This window comes from Vanrija albida (assembly GCF_041260175.1).
Source record: "Vanrija albida strain AlHP1 chromosome Unknown contig_6, whole genome shotgun sequence".
Taxonomy (NCBI): Eukaryota; Fungi; Basidiomycota; class Tremellomycetes; order Trichosporonales; family Trichosporonaceae; genus Vanrija; species Vanrija albida.
Window position 1 is genome coordinate 1,516,296 of NW_027191425.1, and position 17,323 is coordinate 1,533,618.

Genomic DNA, 17,323 nt, shown 5'->3' on the forward strand with positions numbered 1-17,323 from the left:
ATGCGAGCGGTAGCGGAGCGGACCCCGCTGCTCGCGGCGCCCGCAGCGGCAGCGGCAGCGACCCCGCGCGCGGCCCGCTTCCCGCCACTCGCGCGCGTGCTCGCGGCGTCGGTCCTCATCAGCCTCACCTTCAGCGTGACGCAGACGGCGCTCGTGTACTCGTTCCGCACGATGACGTGCGACGAGTACTACCGCGCCCGGCGGTTCGAGGGCGAGGGGGACAGGTGCGCCGTCAGGGCGATCGAGGCGGCGACGGCGGCGCGCGTCGCGCTCATGTCGGGGCTGACGACGGGGTCGTGTGAGTGTCGCGACGCGAGCAGCGAGCGTTGTGGCGTGGCGGCGTGGCAGCGTGGCTGCTTCGCCCGCTACACACCCGCCTGCTCGCCCGCACAACTAAGCCCCGCTCAAGCTCACACCCCCCGCAGCCATCGTCAACCTCTTCACATCCGCCTGGTTCATCCAGCGGTACGGCGTCAAGGCCGCCATGTTCCAGCAGACGATCTGGGCCGCGCTGCGCAACCTGACGCAGATCTACGCGCAGACGCTGGGCGGGAAGAAGGGCATGGACATTATCACGGCCACGCAGCTGTTCAACGTGCTGGGGAGTGCGGGCGGGTGAGTTGCTGCCACTGTGTGGTCCCTGACGCCCTAGGTACCAGCTCTGCGCGAACTCGTACGTCGCGATCCTGAGCGAGCCCGCGGCGCGCACCGCCAACTTTGGCGTGCTCGGCGGCATCATGATGCTCGGCTCGGGCGTGGGCTACAGCCTCGGCGGCGCGGTCGAGCGCTGGGCCGGCTACCTCGCGCCGTTTCAGGTCGCGTTCGTGCTGCTCGTCAGCTGCACCGTGTTCGGGATGCTGTTCCTGCCCCACGTGGCCCCGGGTGCAGACGACAAGCCGCGGCGCAAGGGCGGCTTCCTCAGCCCGCTGAGCACGTTCGTCCCGCGCGTACTGGCGTCCAACGGCCCGCGCAAATCCTACAACCTCACGCTGCTCGCCCTCGGCACATTCTGCTCCGTCCTCGCGACGGGCTACGTCCCCCTCGCGCTCCAGCTCATCGGCACCAACCTCTTCGGGTTTACGCCAGATACATCGGGGTACATGATGACGCTGACGCTGGTCGTGCGGGCCCTCTTCCTGTCCGTGTGCTTTCCGCGCATCATCGCGGCGGGCAGGGCGTGGTTCGCGGCATCGTCAACTTCACCGCCAGCGTCGCCAAAGCCCACCCCGCCCACGCCCGCGCACCCCGAAGACGCAGACCAGGCCGAGGTCGCCGACGCCGCGGGCCAGCCGCCCGCCGACGAGGCCCCAGAGCCAACCGACCGCGCCCACGGCGCCGGCTTCGACCTCGTCTTCCTACGCTACTCGATCCTCCTGGACGGCGTGCTGACCGGCGCCGCGACGCTCCTCAGCGCCGGGTGGCACGTGTACGCTGCCGCCGCCGTGCTCCCGTTCGCGAGCGGGACCGGCTCGGCAGCAAAGGGCGTGGTCATGGAGCTCGTGCCGCCCGACGAGCGGTCCGACGCGCTGAGCGCCATCGCGCTCGTCGAGCGCCTGGCTCAGGTGACGACGATCGGGCTGTTCGGGTACGTGTTTGCGTATTTCACCGACGTGGGCCGGCCGACGCTGGTATTCGCGGCCGACGCGGCGATCGCGATTCTCGCGTTTGCCCTCCTGCTGCCGGTGAAGATGACCCCGGTGGGTCGGGCGGCTCGGGCGGCTTCGGCCGTGTAGATTTAGAGAAGACTAGTTAGACCAGACTAAAGAAAGTGGTGCATCGCAGCATCGTTCGACGCCATGTATCATACAGTCCAAAGGGGTCGCCTCGTCGCTAGCAACAACACCCCGAATCCACCCCCTCGGTCGCGCCGACCGTGTCGCGCGCAAACAAAAAGTACCCGATCGTCTGGCCCAGGAACAGGCTGATGAGGATGTATCCGTTGTAGTACATTCCGAGGAGCATGCTGGGTGTGAGCGGGCCCTCCATTGTCAACTTACACCAGGAACGCGGCGGTGAACTGGGACCCGTAGATGACGCTGCGAAAGACCTGCTGGAACCAGTTTGGCGCGAACGCGCCGCCGCCCGGCCCTCCGACGAGGGCCGCTGCGACCTTGGGCGGGGTCTCAGACGCGGGCGAGGGGGCCGGGGCGGCCCGCGCAGCGGCGGCGCGCACAAGCCGCCGGTCGTACTCCCTCCCGAGGCGGCGGACGAGTTCGATGGCCGCGCAGAGAAAGAAGACGCCGAGGCACGAGCCGGCAAACTGGGCCTTGGTGCGCACGTGCCACGTCTTGGAGAGGAAGCACGAGTCGATCGTGTTCCAGTTCCAGAGCATGGAGACGGCGGGGGTGTGAGCGGGCGGGTGGGGTAGGGCCGGGCAACGACTCACTGAAGCACTTTGGGCCGGGGGCGCTGCCGCCGCCCATGTCCATGAGGATCTGTGTCGGGATGCCGAGCGACATTGTGTGGGGTGGGGTGGGGGTGGATGTGGGTTGTGTGGGTGGGTCAGTGAGGTGCGTGTGGGCCGTGGCCGCTGGTGCAACTTTATACACGCCCAATGCATGGCCATGCATGGTCCAGTGCCACTAGTGCCGCCACTAACGTCTGCCGATCCGCGCTGGAATCTGCCCCCGGCCTGCCCTGGCGGTGGCACTCGCGACGCTGCGGCCATAATCTCTTGATCGAGCCAATCACAGCCCGGGGAAACTTATCGCTCGATCACCTGAGGCAATTGTCACAAGTGGCTCGGTGCGTGGCGCCGGATCGGTGTCGGCACGGCTCGGCACGACACGGCCAGCTGCCAATGGCACGCGTCGCGGCGTGGGCGGCCGTGCCAAGCATTCCGGTGGGATCCTGTGGCGGATCTCGGCGTGGCGTGGCAGGCAGGCTGGCGGGGCGAAACGAGCTCGTCGTGAGGGCCAGTCGGGGGTCGGGAAAAAGTCAGATCGGGCCTGCGGGCGGGGTGGGAGGGTATATAAGCCGGCGCAGCAGCTCATGTTGGGGTTTCAGATTGCACGCGAGCTGATATCGAGCTCCGCCCATCGAAAAGAGCAGCGACCATGGCAGCAGCGACCCTCGTTCCCGCCGTCCTCACCCTCCTGCTCCTCTCACCCCCCGCCGCCGCCCACGGCGCAAAGGGCGGCGTGCACGACGCGCGCGGCCACTACATCCCGACGCAGGAAGAGCGCACAGCGTACCAGGCGCAGCGCATCCCCTGGGCCAACCAAGTCAAGTACGGGTACTTTTACCTCGCGTTCCTCGGCGCGGTCGTCGTGCTCGGCGCGGCGGCGCACTTTGTTTTCTCGCTGCGGGTCCGCCGCGCAAAGGTGCCGGGGTACAAGACGGTCGCGGCGGCCCTCCGCGCGGTAGCGTACCCCCGCGCGCGGCCCAGCTTCGTGGACAGGCTCTACACCCTGCCCTCGCTCGGCCCGGGCGTCGTCAGCGTCGCGGGCGCGCTCCTCGCCACGGGGCTCACGTTCGGCAACAAGTGGTTCTACTGGGCGCCGTACTATGGCTCGTCGCCGCTCTGCCTGCGCTCCGAGTGGATCGCGATGGCGACGCTGCCGTTTGTGTAGTGAGTGGCGGAAGTGGATCCCCCGAAGGTGGGAGCCACGGCGGAGCACTGGTGTGGCGCCACGGCCGATGCTGACCCCCAGCGTGCTCGGCACAAAGCGCAACATCCTCACCGCCCTCACCGGCGTCTCGCACGAAAAGCTCCAGGCGTACCACCAGTCGTCGGCCCTCCTCTTCCTCTACATGTCGCTCGTGCACACGTTCGCGTGCGTCGTCAACGCGGCGCGCGCGCAGGGCTTTGCCACAGCGGTCCGCGAAGACATCATCTACACGTCGGGCTTTGTGGCCCTCGCGCCGCTGTTCGTGCTCTGCCTCGCGAGCCTGCCCGTGTTCCGCGCGGCGGCGTACGAGCTCTTCTACTACGTCCACATTGTCATGGCGCTCATGTTCATCGCCGCGCTCTTCTGGCACGGGTACGGCCTGCTCGACAACGAGTGAGTCTACCCCTCACCCTCTCGCTCACGCCCAGCGCATACTGCATCACGGCCATCGTGCTCTTCCTCGGCGCCGCAGCCTGGCGCGGCACCATGATGCTGCTCAACAACCCGGTCCTGCACCGCGCCCGCGTGGCGCGCCTGCCCGACTCAACGATCAGGATCACCATCCCCACCGCGACGGTGCGCTGGGGCGCGGGGCAGCACGTCTTCCTCCGCTTTGTCGGGCTACGCACCGCCGAGTCGCACCCCTTCACCATCGCCAACGCGTACCCCCACACCGAAGGCCTGACAAAGGACATGGTCTTCGTGCTCCGCCCCCAAGCCGGGTTCACGGCCGCGCTCGCCAGCGCCGCGCGCACAGAGTACCCCGTGCTCGTTGACGGGCCGTACGGGCACGCGGCCGACGAGCTCGCCGCGTTCGACACGGTGCTCCTCTGCGCTGGGGGCTCGGGCCTGTCCTGGGCCCTGGCGGCTGCGCAGGCAATCCTCCGCGCCGAGCGCCGCCCGGCCCTCAAGCTCGTCTGGGCCGCGCGCGAGTACGCCGCGCTCCAGTGGTTCCGGGACGAGCTGGCGGGGCTGGTTGCCGACGGCGCCGATGTCGAGATCTTCATCACGGGCGAGGCGGCCAGCCCGCCCGAGAAGGGAGGGAAGGGGGACGACGGGGAGAGCGAGGCCTCGGGCCCGACGGCGACGCACCATGGCGCCCGGCCGGCGTTCCCCGCCATCATTGAGCAGCACGTTGCGGACGCGGTCGGATCCGTCGCCGTCGGCGCGTGTGGGCCTGCCGGCCTCATCGCCGACTGCGCCAATGCCGTCGCGCAGGCCCAGGTCGACATTGTGCGTGGCCGCCTCCCGCAGGTCGACGAGGTGTACCTGTCCAGCGAGGCGTACGCGTGGTAGCCGGCGCGGGGGGTCAGTAATCAGTAGTATTATGATATGATATGATGCAGCCGGGGTATACGGAGTAGTTTGCATGCATGCAAGCAGTGTACATAGAACTTTGCAATGTCGGTAACAAGTCACGAGAGCAACTAACGACGCTCACTCCACGCCACTCAAGCCGACACCCTCGCCCACGGCGCCACCGCCTCCGCATCCACCTGCCCCACCCACTCCCCGCTCGCCACATACGCCTCCATCGACACAAAGTGGAAGCGGTCCCCCTGTGCAGTCGCGCCCGCATGCCCCAGCCCCAGGCTCTCGACACAAAACCGCGTCATCTCGGCGCGGAAGAACCCCTCGATGCGACGTTGCACCCGCCCTTCGCCCTCGTGGAACAGGTTGACCGACTCGTAGTCGATCGCGCCAGTGTTCACAAACGTCACAGTGCGGTGTAGCGGCATGTGAAGGAGCATGTCCGCCAGGTCGTTGAACAGGCGCGCGACCCACGAGTCACGGAACTCGGTGCTGGGCCGCGAGCGGTACCCCGTCGTCCAGGTGGCGCCCGGCCCCGTGGTCCAGAAAATGACGGTCACTTTGTTGGCGCTCGCAGCTGCGTGGATGTCGGCCATGATGCCTCGCGCACGGCGGCGTGGCAGGTCGGACGAGCGCCCGCAGGTGACGAGGTCCGGGTCGGGGCCCAGCACAAGCGTGTAGGTGTTGGCTGCAGCAAGCAGGGTGTATGGGAGACAGGTGACCGGTATGGCTGAGTAGATGGCGGGGGCGCCAAGCACGACCACGCGCTGGGGGCGGAGATGGGCGAGCGCACGGCACTCCGGGAACACGTCGAGAGACGGGCGGCGAACCCGAGGCGTCGGCGCCTCGCCAGTCGCCGCCGCGTCCGTGTGGAACATCCACACGTGGCCGGTCGGCGTCTTGTACATGTGCAGGCGGATACGCACGACCTCGACGTTGTCCATGGGCGGGAAGTCGGTGCACTTGGTGATCGGGTGGGGGTAGATGTCGAGCTCGCGGACGTACTTTGCCAGCCAGGAGCGATGGAGGAGGGGGTCAACTGAGCGGGAGAAGGGGCTTGCGGTCGGCGACCCGGTCGGCATTGACTGGCTTGGGATGAGGACGCGGGGGCGGCGAGAGAGGGTGGCGGTGTGGGTCGCTGTGTTCGCCTTGATGCTATCACCGGCGGCGAACCCGCTGAGCGTACCAAACTCGGCGTACTCGTTCTTCGGAGGCACCGGGGGTGGGGCATCACAGAACTCGGGCCACGGTCCAAGCTCGCGCAGCACCAGGCGGCGGTGGAGCGCACGCACTGCGAAAGTATAGAACGCGGTGTTGACACACATGCATGCCACGAGGTCACGCGGGGGGAGGAGTGCGAATATGCGCACGACGAGGTGGGTCTCCAGGAGGAAGCGGCGCGGCGGTGGCTGCGCGGCGGCCCACTGGAGCGTGCGGCGGCGGGCGCGGTGTCGGCGGGATTGCTACAGTCAGCAGTGGCGTGTGTGCAGGCACTTACGAAATGGTGCGCTTCGGTGAGCGTCGCCATGGCGAGGGAGGGGTGGGGGGAAGGGGGTAACAAGTCGACAGGAGACTGTTGAGAAGGTGGAGAGTGAAGGGAAGGCGTAACGAGGGGCCAAAAGGAAGACAGTCGCGTCGGGCCTGGCCTCATCCACCCTACGCCTCACCATTCCCATTCGCCTCACCCCCGCCCTTGCCCCTCTCGAACCTCTTCAACCACGGTGCAACCTCCTCGTCGCCAAACTCGCCGGCCCAGTCGGGTGTGGCCAGATACTCGCGCATGGTAATCCACTTGACGCGGTCCGCGAGTTCTTCCTCCCTCCAATACTTCCCCCTCTGATCCAGGCGCGCATTGCTAATGAAGAGGCGCACCTCCGCACGAAACTGCTCCTGCACATGCTCATAGGTCGGCTCGTCATCCAAGGAAAGATCAGCCGCCTCGATGCTCCCGGCATTCACCATCGTCACGTTACACTCATAGGGCCACCTGGATACCAACCCGGTGACGAGGTAGCTGCTGAACGCTGTGGCCCACCTCGCGCTTCGCTCCTGGCCTTGCTGGAACGGCTGGATCGGGGACCACCTCTCCCCTGGTTTCCGTGTCCAGAACACGAAGGTGACGTTCCTAACGCTCGATCTCTCAGAGAGCAGAGGTGAAAAGGGCATTTGGAAGGTGACGTCCGAGTTGGCGGATAACGCCTCGATCGCGACGATGGTGAGGCGCTTTGCCTGGAGGAGAGTTTCGGGTGCGATGCTGGGCGCACTGAGCACCCCGTCGTCGAGAACGAGCGGGCCGCGAACAACAATCTTCTCAGCCTGTATGGGGTCGAGGGCACCGCACCAGTCTTGCAGCCACATGTCGTTGTGCAGCACCGCGCGGTCCTTGTGCTGTCGGAGGTTGATGCGCAGCGTGTCGACGTGCAGCGTGTCCAGGTGCACTGCTTCACAATCTTCGGTCGAATGCTCAAACACGTCCACGAGGTGGACGCTCTCGGCAAGAGTTGGACGAGACGCTAGCGCGACCGTCGGAAGCTCGACCCGCGAGCGGTAGATGTGTGGCTGCACGCTGAACAGGTCGAGGTTCCACCGGCCGTGCTGGAACATGCGAACGTGCCGGTAGAGGAGCGCCGAGGCGGCGGTGAAGAAGAACGAGTTGACACGGAGGCAGGTCGCCAGGTCGCGGCCGGGCGGAAGGCGGTCGAGGATGAGCTGGACGAGCTCCACGGGCAGGGGCGAGAGCCGCGGGGGCGGCGCGAGGCTGGGAGTCTGCGCGTCAGCTCGCACAATAGCTCGCGCTCACCATTTTGTGTGTCGCGATGTGCGCAAGGTAGGTTGTGCGATGTGGACGTGGCCCCCGAGCCCTTGCCGAGCCCTTCGGCCATATATATGTGCCAAGGCTCGTCACCTATTCGGATAAGCCGTGCGGGGGTGGGGTGGGTGACAGCCGCGTTTACGTAAACTATTGCCACATGGTCAACACATGGAGTTTGGTACCTGGCCCATCACACCAACAAAATGTTACTCACTGGCTCTTGTTGCCACTGACGAGCTGACAAGCATCAAGCACACGCGCACCACACTACATGCCCTTGCGGGTCGAATCGCTCGTGTCCAGGCTCTCGTCCCGCCTCTCGTCGCTCTTCCTTCCCCAAAAGGCCGCCATGCCCGTCGCCGTGGGGCGCTCGCCGTCGCCTTCGCCCTCGGGCGAGCGGCCGGCCAAGAAGGCCAAGGTCGAGGGTGTCGAGGCCACTGCCGCCGCTGCTCCAGCCGCACCAAAGGCCAAGGGCAAGCCGAGCGACCCGCCCATCCCGCCCTCGTTCCCCGGCCTGACGACCGAGGAGATTGTCCGCCGCACCGAGGAGGAGATGTCGCTGCCCATCGAGATCCCCCGCACCTACCCCTACCCGCTCGACTACCGCGACAAGCTCGTCCTCGCGCCCATGGTGCGCACCGGCACGCTGCCGACGCGCCTGCTGTCGCTGTACTACGGCGCTGGGCTGGTGTGGTCGCCCGAGATTGTCGACAAGGCCATCATCGGCGCAACGAGGACCGTGGACCGTGAGCCCCCCCTCCCTCTCCCCCGCTGACCTCCCAGCCGCCACAGGCGTGATCACCTACTCCAAGGGCCAGGGCCCAATCTTCACGACGCACCCGATCGAAAAGCCCTTCCTCATCTTCCAGATCGGCTCGGCCAACCCCGAGCTGGCGGTGCAGGCGGCCAAGGTCGTGGAGCAGGACGTGGCCGGCGTCGACCTCAACTGCGGCTGCCCCAAGCCGTTCTCGACCCACTCGGGCATGGGCGCGGGCCTGCTGTCGACGCCGGATCTGCTGCTCGACATCCTCCGCGGCCTGCTGCGCAACATCAACCTCCCGGTCAGCGCCAAGATCCGCATGCTGCCCGAGCAGGAGCCGACGCTGCTCCTCGCCGCCAAGATCCTGCGCACCGGCGTCTCAAACCTCACGGTGCACTGCCGCACGCGCTCGATGCGCCCCAACACGGTGGCCATGTGGGAGCGGCTCGGGGACATTGTCGCGCTCGGCACGCGCCGCGGCCTCCCAGTCATCTGCAACGGCGACGGCGACGGCTGGGCCAACTGGGACAAGATCCGCAGCGTGACTGGCGCGACCAGTGTCATGCTCGCGCGCAGCGCCGAGAAGAACCCGAGCGTGTTCCAGCCCTCGGGGCCGGAATGCACCGTCAAAGTCGTTATTCCGCAGCTGCTCAACATTGCCGAGTACACGGAGAATCCGTGGGGCAACACAAAGTTCCTGCTCATGCAGTTCAAGCCCAGCCCGGCGCCCATCTCGAGCCTGAGCAAGCAGGAGAGGAAGGAGGCGAGCGAGGTCACGTCGCGGGCCAAGAGCGCGCAGGACGTCGTCGACAAGTTTGGCTTCGAGCTCGGCAAGGGCAAGGCGTTCATGGACGAGCTCGAGGTGCGGCTCAAGGCGCGGCCAGAGTGGAACGTGTGGGAGGCGCGCAAGGTCGCCGAGGGCGAGGGCGTGGTGGTGGAGGCCGCGGCCGAGGAGGATGGCTCGGACGAGTCGAACGACGGTTCTCCGGACGCCGCAGCGGCCGAGGACGACGAGGAGGCGGCGACCAACGCCCACCCCGCATAGATGGTGGCGACGCGGCAGCCACCAGACCCCGCCCCGCATAGATTGGTAGCATTGTTACATGATGTATTACTAGGTATTATAGAGGTTGTGCAGGTTGTGCGGCCACGAGGCGGGGGACGCGTGCCAGGCGGCGCTCCCACGCCAGCTCGCCGCCAGCGGTGACGGCGCGCACGAGGTTGCCGACGTCGAGCAGCGCGGCGCCGACGGGCACGTGCGTGTCGGACCCAAGAGCTCTAAAGTGCGCGGTGGCCGCGTCGAGCCAGCTCAGGGCGAGGTCGAGCGCCGCCGCGTCGTCCTTGGCGACGGTCGCGTCCAGCCCGCGGCGGGTGCGCTCCCACTCGTCTGCCGAGGGGCGGAGGTATGCCGCGCGGGCGCGCAGCGCGATCTTGTGCCGCAGGATGAAGTGTGGCTTCGGGGTCGCGTCGCTCGCGGCGAGCGGGACGGCAGTGTACAGCAACAGCAGCGCCGCCGCGACTGCGCCCCACGCCTGCGCCCAGCGCGCCTCCCACGTCGCGACGAGGCCGAGAGACGCGCGCGCCCGCGTCACCGCGAGCACCCACCACCACGCGGCGCGTTGCTCGTCGTCGGCGACGAGGCCGAGGTCGAACGCCAGCAGGCTCGCGTGCAGCTCGCAGTCGAGCGCGCGCCCGTGCAGCGCCGGCACGAGCCGCTCCATCGTGTCGTAGTGGACTAGGCGAGTGGCCGCTGCCGCCTGGTCGGTCCATCCGCGCGACAGGTGCATGTACGCGCGGCGCTGGCGCGCCAGGTTCATGAGGGGCACTTGGAGGGTCTGGACGAGGGTGCCGCTGATAATGTCGCGCCAGAGGGCGAACGAGCGGCGGTCGTTCGGGCCGGTGATGAGCGTGTCGACGCGCTGCAAGATGGCGGGCGGGAGCGCGGTCGCGTTCATGAGCCACTCGTCGACTAGGCGCGCGCGGGACGGCATCTCGCACAGTTCGGTCTGGGGTGAGCTCGGCGCGGCAGTCAGTCAGCTCACCTTGTAGATTGCGCGCACGATGGGAAGCATGGGGCGGAGCTGGACACCAACGAGCGCCTCCTCGAGCTCGTCGAGCGCCGACCCGCTCATCTGCACCATGCGCACCAGGTCGTCCGCGGCGCCGATGAACGCGCGCCACGTCTCCTCGTGCCCCGGCGGCGTGACGGTCGGCAGCGGCATGTTCTGGCGCAGGAAGGGCGTGACGGTGTCAAAGGCGGCCGGGACCGCGTCGGTCGACAGCCGCAGGCCGTCGAGGTCGAGCCGGCTCGGGCGGTGCCGGAGCGCGTCGAGCCACTGCGCGCGGAAGCGGAGCCGGAGGAGCACGTTTGCCCACCACGGGTCGACTGCCCTCTGCGCGTCTGAGGCGAGCCACGCCGTCTCGTTCTCGAGGTACGTGGCCACCTCGTCTGCCGTCTCTGTCGTCTCGATAGGGATGCCGTACGCGTCGAGCCAGACGTCCTCGCCGTCGCGCGCGGCGCCGTTGGCGTCCAGGAGCGCGTGGTAGGCGACCTCGACGCTCTTGGCGTACCCGAGCACCCAGGCGCGCAGCGCGGCGGTGCACGCCTCGAGCTGGGGGTAGGCCTCGTGCGAGCGCTCGACGCGCGGCGCGATGAGCAGAGTGTTGTGGTAGTGCAGGCTCGTGTAGACGGTCTGCGCGAGGGTGCCGCCGCGGTGCCACGCGAGCTCGCGTGCGCTCATCTCGTCCATGGTCCAGCAGAGCTGCTGCGGCGTGAGGAGCGCGGCGGGGTCGAACGCGCCGCGGGGAGATATGTCCACGCCCCAGTCCATCGCTGGGTCCATCATCTGGGGTTAGCGGGGCCGGGGCACGACCCACCTCAAGGGCGTTCATCGCGTCGAGGAAGCTGAGGCTCTCGGGCTTGATGACCTCGCCTGGGGCGAGCGCTGGGCGTTAGGCGGGATGGAAGGACGGCTCACTGCTCGCCGTGTCCCGGAGCCACTCCTTGATGTCGGGCATGCCGCCGCGTCGTGCGTGTGATGAGTGATGGCGAGTGTCGTGATGGGATGCGGTCTCGGCGCAGACGACGACACGGACAAAGTCGAGGTGGTCGAGATCGGCAGAGTGGGGCTCCTTTATGCCGTGGCATTTTGGCCAAAAGGACACGTGGGATTATCAGAACGCGTTTCACCGCCACTCTAACAGTCACACTGCGCGCAGCGAGTTGCACCGCATGGATCTGTGCGACGACTCTGCGCGCGCGCTGCACGACGACGGCGACAGAGGCGACAACCACAACATCGCACTCGTCTTCTCATCTCACCAACCCCCACCAACAATGTCCAACTACAAAGACCCCTACCAGAACGGCGGGTCAGAGTACCTGCAGGCCGGCATGCCGCCCGGCGCCGCCGCCCCCCAGCACGGCTACGACAACTCTGCGCACCCCGACGCGGGGTACCAGTACAGCGCGCAGTACAACTCGTACACGTCGACCACGCCGAGCACGTACGAGAAGAACAACGACAGCACGGGCGACCTGGACGGCGTGCACGCGCTCGGCGAGCTGGGCCCGGGTGAGCGTGAGCGTCCCGGTCGTATGGGCCTCGGGCAGCCGACCTCGAGCTTTGCCGCCATGGGCCCGCCGCCGCGCTCGACGGGCATCCTCCGCATGTGGCGCAAGGACGAGCGCGGCAAGCAGTGGACCAAGGTGCGTTGGGCGTGACGGCGAGGGCGAGGGCGAGGGCGGACAACGGAGGGGCATGGCTGACTCGGCAGGGTGGTGGATTCCGGAGCACTGGCCGTCTCGTCTTCTGCTGCCTCGTCGTCGCGATCCTCATCATCGTCAGCATCGTCCTGGCGGTTCTTTTGGTAAGTGTTGCTGCGACGCTGTGATGCCATGGCGCGCCCGCTCACGCCCACGCCCAGTACATCCGCCCTCCGTCGGTTGTGGTGCAGACCTTTGAGGCCGACGCCAACAAGGTGACTGCCAACGCGGGCCAGTTCCAGGCCAATATCACGCTCGAGGTGTCGTGAGTGTGCCCATGATGCTTGTGATTCAAAGCTCACACGAACAGCGTCAACAACCCCAACTGGTTCAACGCCGACTTCAAGGAGATCAACGTCGACATCCACTACCCTGGCGTGCCCAATGGGCAGTTCGGCAACGGATTTGTGAAGAACGCAAACTTCAAGGGCTACACTCGCTCGACGTTTGCCTTCCCGCTGATGATCAAGTGCGTGGGATCGTGGTGCGGCCTCGAGGAGATGCTGACTGTCATAGCTACTCGCTCGCCCAGGACCCGAACCAGCTCATCATCACCGACCTGAATGGTAAGTCGGCCTCCATGTGTGCGCCGAGCGCGACTCACGCGCCTCAGCCAAGTGCGGCAACACGCAGGGCCAGATCACGATCGACTACACCATCCGCCTGTGGCTCAAGATCCTCGGCGTCAGCATCAAGCCCAACATTGCTTCGTCCCAGACCATCACCTGTCCACTCACGGGCAAGGAGATCGCGCAGGTCCTGGGCAAGGCCATCACCGCCTGAGCGACATATACCCCACCATATCCTTGTATTCCAGTGTAGAGCAGATGCATCGGACACTTTGTAAACCATGTGGTTTGACCACCCTTGCCACGCGGCAACTTTTCTATGATTATGCTAAACAACAACACGTCTGGCGCTTAGACCGAGAGCTCGGCGGCCTTGACGTTCTTGAGGGCCTCGGCGTAAGGCTTGAGGGCGGGCTCGACCCACTCGGCGATGAACTCGTCGACCTGCTCGGGGGCGCGGCCGACAAAGGTCGAGGGGTCGAGGAGGGTGTCGAGCTGGCCCCAGATGGGCTTGAAGTACTCGTCTTTCTTGACGCGCTCGATGAGGTCGTTGTCGCCGCCCTGCTCCTTGACGACGGCACCGGCCTGGTGCGAGAGGACACGGATCTTCTCGTGGCACTCCTGGCGGTCACCGCCGGCCTTGACAATGGCCATGATGATGTTCTCGGTGGCCATGAAGGGGAGCTCCTGGTTGATCCTGCGCCTGATGACCTTGGGGTAGACGACGAGGCCCTCGGTGATGTTCTGCATCGTGGTGAGGAGGATGTCGGCGGTAAGGAAGGCCTCGGGGAGGGTGACACGGCGGTTGGCCGAGTCGTCGAGGGTGCGCTCGAACCACTGGACCGACGAGGTCATAAGAGTGTTCTGGTAGATGGCGAACAGGTGGCGCGCGAGCGAGCAGGCACGCTCCGAACGCATGGGGTTGCGCTTGTAGGCCATGGCCGACGAGCCGATCTGGTCCTTCTCGAAGGGCTCCTCGACCTCCTTGAGGTTGGCGAGGAGACGGATGTCGGTGGCCATCTTGTGGATGGAGGCGCCGAACGACGCGAGGGGCGCGAGCACATCGGCGTCGATCTTGCGCGAGTAGGTCTGGCCAGTGACGGGGTAGGCGTAGGGGAAGCCAAAGAGCTCGGTGACACGCTTGTCGAGCGCCTTGACCTTCTCGTGGTCTCCGTCAAAGAGCTGGAGGAACGAGCCCTGAGTGCCGGTGGTGCCCTTGACACCGCGGAAGCCGAGGTCGTTACGCGCGCGCTCGAGGTTGCGCAGGTCCCAGAGGAGCTCCTGGATCCAGAGGGTGGCGCGCTTGCCGACCGTGGTCAGCTGAGCCGGCTGGAAGTGGGTGAAGCCGAGCGTCGGGAGATCACGGTACTGCTTGGCGAAAGCCGAGAGGCGCGAAATCACAACCGCGAGCTTGGGGATGAGGATGTCGAGGCCGTCACGGAGGAAGATGAGGTCGGCGTTGTCGGTGACGTAGCACGAGGTGGCACCGAGGCTGCGGGCAGTGTCAGCGCTGCGCTGCTTGCTCCGAAACGTGCGTCGACTTACTGGATGATACCGGCAGCGGCGGGGGCGACGGTGCCGAAGGTGTGGACGTGGGCCATGACATCGTCTGGGGATTAGTCTTGCAAAGGAGTCAGAAACTCACGGCGGCGCTTCTTCTCCTCCTCGGCAGCGACCTTCATCTGGGCCTCGTCGAGGTCGAGGTGAGCCTTCATCTGCTCAATGGCCTCGTCCGAGATGGGGAGGCCGAGCTCCTGCGGCGTGTCAGCTGCGCCTCATACACCACACTCCGACGCACCTTCTCAGCAATGGCGAGGTTGAGCCAGAGCTTGCGCCACGTGCCGAAGCGAGTCTGAGCAAGGTCAGTTGGGCCGAGTGAGCTGGGTGAGGTAACTGACGCCGTTGGAGAAGAGCTTGGACATCTCCTTGGACGCATAGCGCCTGGTGCGTGTGAGTAATAGTCTAGCCGCCTAGCGCTGCTGCTGATGCTCACGAGGAGAGGGGGGTCTGGTACGAGTCCATGATGGGTGGGCTGTTGGTTGTGATGAGGGTAGATGTGATCTCACCTCGCTCGCCCTTGTCCCAACTTTTGGTGCCCAGAGATAATCTGGAGTCGGTCAGTCGTCAGGGAAATGAAATCTTGACCGGGTGATAACGCCATAGCGTTCCGTTATGCGCCGCGGGGTGAGTCCTCCACGTGGCAAAGTCCACGTCATTCGATATTTGAGGTCCGGCTGTCTTGTTACCGTTGGGGGCATTCTATGGGTTGCTATTCGCGATGGCCCATCCGGCTCCCCTGAGAAATGGCGACTACGACTTGGTGGGGAGGGGGGGGTAGACGAGGGTGAGTGGGTGTCGCGCTGGCTGCCTGCCGGGTGCATGGACCGGGCTGCCTGTCCGCGCGTCCGCGTCGGACCGGGCAGCCAGGGAGTGACGGACACAACCCACCCGCCACGGCAGTCATCCCCACCTTAGCGTCCACTCCCGCCCAGGCTGCCGCCAGCCAGGCTTCCCACCCACCATCCCCCATCCCCCCGTTCCATTGCCTTCTTATCCCTCTTCCAACCTTCCTCTCCTCCATCAACTCTACTCTTTCCCCTCTTCACTCCCAAAACCCCCCAATCACATAACCAAACAGTGTGTACACACAGCGTGTTTGTGCAGCACACCCCAGCTAACACGCCCAGTGGTCAAGGCTGTCGTTGCTGGTGCTGCCGGTCAGTCTATAAGCGCAGTTCCGAAGAGCGCCCGGCACTAACATCCATCCAGGTGGTATCGGTCAGCCTCTTTCGCTGCTCCTCAAGCTCAACCCCCTCATCACTGAGCTCTCGCTCTACGATGTCGTCAACTCTCCCGGTGTAAGTCGCCTCGAAGCTTCGGGCGAACGGTGCGAGTACACGCACCTTCCCCCCCCCCCCGCCAAGCAGTAAACGAACATCGCACTGACCAGCCTCACAGGTCGCTGTTGACCTCTCGCACATCAACACCCCCGCCCAGGTCAAGGGCTTCCTCCCCGAGAACAACGGCGCCGAGGCTGCCCTCAAGGGCGCCGACATCGTTGTCATCCCCGCCGGTGTCCCCCGCAAGCCCGGTATGACGTACGTAGCCCACCAGGTTTCGGATCACTCGGAATGAAGAGCTGACTTAACACAGCCGTGACGACCTCTTCGTGCGTCGAGACCATGCCTAACCACTGTATCATTTGCTAACGCCGTGTCCGCTGCTGTTTGCATTAAACAGAAGGTGAGTAGGACAACCGGGTTCCCTGGGACCCCACAGTGGCACACGTGCTGATCCCTACAGGTCAACGCCGGCATCTGCGCCACCCTTGCCCAGGCCATCGCCAACGCCGCCCCCAAGGCTTTCATCCTCGTCATCTCGAACCCCGTCAACTCGACTGTTCCTGTCTTTGCCGAGGTCCTCAAGAAGGCCGGTGCTTACGACCCCCGCCGGTAAGTCTGGCTGCCCCCATCGGGTGAAGGCCAAGGAATCGGAACGCGCGCGGCTTGTGCGCTTCCGATCGCCTTCCGAGTTCGCCAAGGGCCGCGGCTGACGCCTCCAGCCTCTTCGGTGTCACCACCCTTGACATCGTCCGTGCCGCTACCTTCGTCTCGTCGGTCGTTGGCAAGCCCCTCGACGCCCCCAAGTACAACGTCCCCGTTGTCGGCGGCCACTCTGGCCACACCATCGTCCCCCTCCTCACCCAGTCGGACCCCCAGATCGTACGTACTCGTGCTTTGCACTAGGACGATGACTGACGTGCCAGCCTGCCGAGATCCTCAACGACCAGGCGAAGCGCGCGGCCCTTGTCAAGCGCATCCAGTTCGGCGGTGACGAGGTCGTCGAGGCCAAGAACGGTGGCGGCTCGGCCACCCTTTCGATGGCCCAGGCCGGCGCCCACTTCGCCAACCTCGTCATCCAGGCTGCCTTTGCCGGCAAGACGACTGTTGTCCAGTCGTACGTCGACCTCGAGGCCTCGGCCGGCGGCAAGGCCGTCCAGAAGGAGATCGGTGCCGACGTCGCCTACTTCTCGGTCAACGTTGAGCTCGGCGTGAGTACTACTGCATGGCTTGTCGTGTTCATGCTGACGCCCTGTAGCGTGACGGTGTCCAGAACATCCTGCCCATCGGCAACGTCGACGAGCAGGAGCAGGCCCTCCTCAAGGCTGCCGTTGCTGAGCTCGGCCCCTCGATCGAGAAGGGTGCCCAGTTCACCCCTGCTCCCCCCAAGCTCTAAAAGACCAGTAGCGCTGGTTGTATGATCGCATTAGATGGGGTCGCATGATGATAGCGCGAAAAGGTTTATTTTTATTTGAGAGCAAGTAGGAGAAGTCAGTAGGCGAGTCTTGAATGTAAACCGAGTGAAGTTGCAAGTGCCACTTCGGGTCTAAGCCGTCATGACCGGGTCTATGACGTGACGTGTCGCGCATTTTATTACCGAAGGGTGCAAAACGCGCCGCTGACACAGCCAGTGAGGCTTCGGTCACACTCCGCC

The 17,323-nt window shown here is 65.7% G+C and overlaps 10 protein-coding genes across 10 annotated transcripts; 5 read left to right on the top strand and 5 right to left on the bottom strand.

Moving 5' to 3' along the window:
• Window positions 1-1,733, top strand: Q8F55_007973 (uncharacterized protein; the record flags this gene model as incomplete). Its single annotated transcript, XM_069356380.1, has 3 exons — window positions 1-298; window positions 426-615; window positions 653-1,733. The coding sequence occupies 3 exons, from the start codon at window positions 1-3 to the stop codon at window positions 1,731-1,733; spliced, it is 1,569 nt and encodes a 522-aa protein (XP_069206221.1).
• Window positions 1,734-1,830: 97 nt separating this feature from the next.
• On the bottom strand, window positions 1,831-2,332 carry ctr4_2 (copper transporter complex subunit Ctr4; the record flags this gene model as incomplete). Its single annotated transcript, XM_069356381.1, has 2 exons — window positions 1,831-1,963; window positions 1,998-2,332. The coding sequence occupies 2 exons, from the start codon at window positions 2,330-2,332 to the stop codon at window positions 1,831-1,833; spliced, it is 468 nt and encodes a 155-aa protein (XP_069206222.1).
• Window positions 2,333-3,056: 724 nt separating this feature from the next.
• On the top strand, window positions 3,057-4,907 carry Q8F55_007975 (uncharacterized protein; the record flags this gene model as incomplete). The annotated part of the gene is made up of 3 exons (XM_069356382.1): window positions 3,057-3,571; window positions 3,654-4,004; window positions 4,040-4,907. 3 exons carry the CDS (start codon window positions 3,057-3,059, stop codon window positions 4,905-4,907), a joined length of 1,734 nt encoding a protein of 577 aa, XP_069206223.1.
• A 155-nt stretch (window positions 4,908-5,062) lies between these two features.
• Window positions 5,063-6,450, bottom strand: PBP2_3 (PAB1 binding protein; the record flags this gene model as incomplete). The annotated part of the gene is made up of 2 exons (XM_069356383.1): window positions 5,063-6,385; window positions 6,421-6,450. The coding sequence occupies 2 exons, from the start codon at window positions 6,448-6,450 to the stop codon at window positions 5,063-5,065; spliced, it is 1,353 nt and encodes a 450-aa protein (XP_069206224.1).
• Window positions 6,451-6,578: 128 nt separating this feature from the next.
• PBP2_4 (PAB1 binding protein) lies at window positions 6,579-7,725 on the bottom strand (the record flags this gene model as incomplete). Its single annotated transcript, XM_069356384.1, has 2 exons — window positions 6,579-7,688; window positions 7,723-7,725. 2 exons carry the CDS (start codon window positions 7,723-7,725, stop codon window positions 6,579-6,581), a joined length of 1,113 nt encoding a protein of 370 aa, XP_069206225.1.
• Window positions 7,726-8,005: 280 nt separating this feature from the next.
• On the top strand, window positions 8,006-9,539 carry dus2 (tRNA-dihydrouridine synthase 2; the record flags this gene model as incomplete). Its single annotated transcript, XM_069356385.1, has 2 exons — window positions 8,006-8,480; window positions 8,518-9,539. 2 exons carry the CDS (start codon window positions 8,006-8,008, stop codon window positions 9,537-9,539), a joined length of 1,497 nt encoding a protein of 498 aa, XP_069206226.1.
• A 76-nt stretch (window positions 9,540-9,615) lies between these two features.
• Window positions 9,616-11,512, bottom strand: MAK10 (N-alpha-acetyltransferase, non-catalitic subunit; the record flags this gene model as incomplete). Its single annotated transcript, XM_069356386.1, has 4 exons — window positions 9,616-10,500; window positions 10,537-11,340; window positions 11,372-11,439; window positions 11,473-11,512. The coding sequence occupies 4 exons, from the start codon at window positions 11,510-11,512 to the stop codon at window positions 9,616-9,618; spliced, it is 1,797 nt and encodes a 598-aa protein (XP_069206227.1).
• Window positions 11,513-11,831: 319 nt separating this feature from the next.
• Q8F55_007980 (uncharacterized protein) lies at window positions 11,832-13,043 on the top strand (the record flags this gene model as incomplete). Its single annotated transcript, XM_069356387.1, has 6 exons — window positions 11,832-12,203; window positions 12,272-12,364; window positions 12,422-12,525; window positions 12,571-12,729; window positions 12,777-12,826; window positions 12,874-13,043. The coding sequence occupies 6 exons, from the start codon at window positions 11,832-11,834 to the stop codon at window positions 13,041-13,043; spliced, it is 948 nt and encodes a 315-aa protein (XP_069206228.1).
• A 137-nt stretch (window positions 13,044-13,180) lies between these two features.
• ADE13 (adenylosuccinase ade13) lies at window positions 13,181-14,851 on the bottom strand (the record flags this gene model as incomplete). Its single annotated transcript, XM_069356388.1, has 6 exons — window positions 13,181-14,321; window positions 14,375-14,438; window positions 14,475-14,583; window positions 14,628-14,681; window positions 14,728-14,770; window positions 14,823-14,851. The coding sequence occupies 6 exons, from the start codon at window positions 14,849-14,851 to the stop codon at window positions 13,181-13,183; spliced, it is 1,440 nt and encodes a 479-aa protein (XP_069206229.1).
• A 150-nt stretch (window positions 14,852-15,001) lies between these two features.
• Q8F55_007982 (uncharacterized protein) lies at window positions 15,002-17,065 on the top strand (the record flags this gene model as incomplete). Its single annotated transcript, XM_069356389.1, has 8 exons — window positions 15,002-15,013; window positions 15,504-15,546; window positions 15,599-15,687; window positions 15,788-15,943; window positions 16,133-16,281; window positions 16,392-16,551; window positions 16,596-16,880; window positions 16,928-17,065. The coding sequence occupies 8 exons, from the start codon at window positions 15,002-15,004 to the stop codon at window positions 17,063-17,065; spliced, it is 1,032 nt and encodes a 343-aa protein (XP_069206230.1).
• Between the last annotated feature and the right edge of the window lie 258 nt (window positions 17,066-17,323).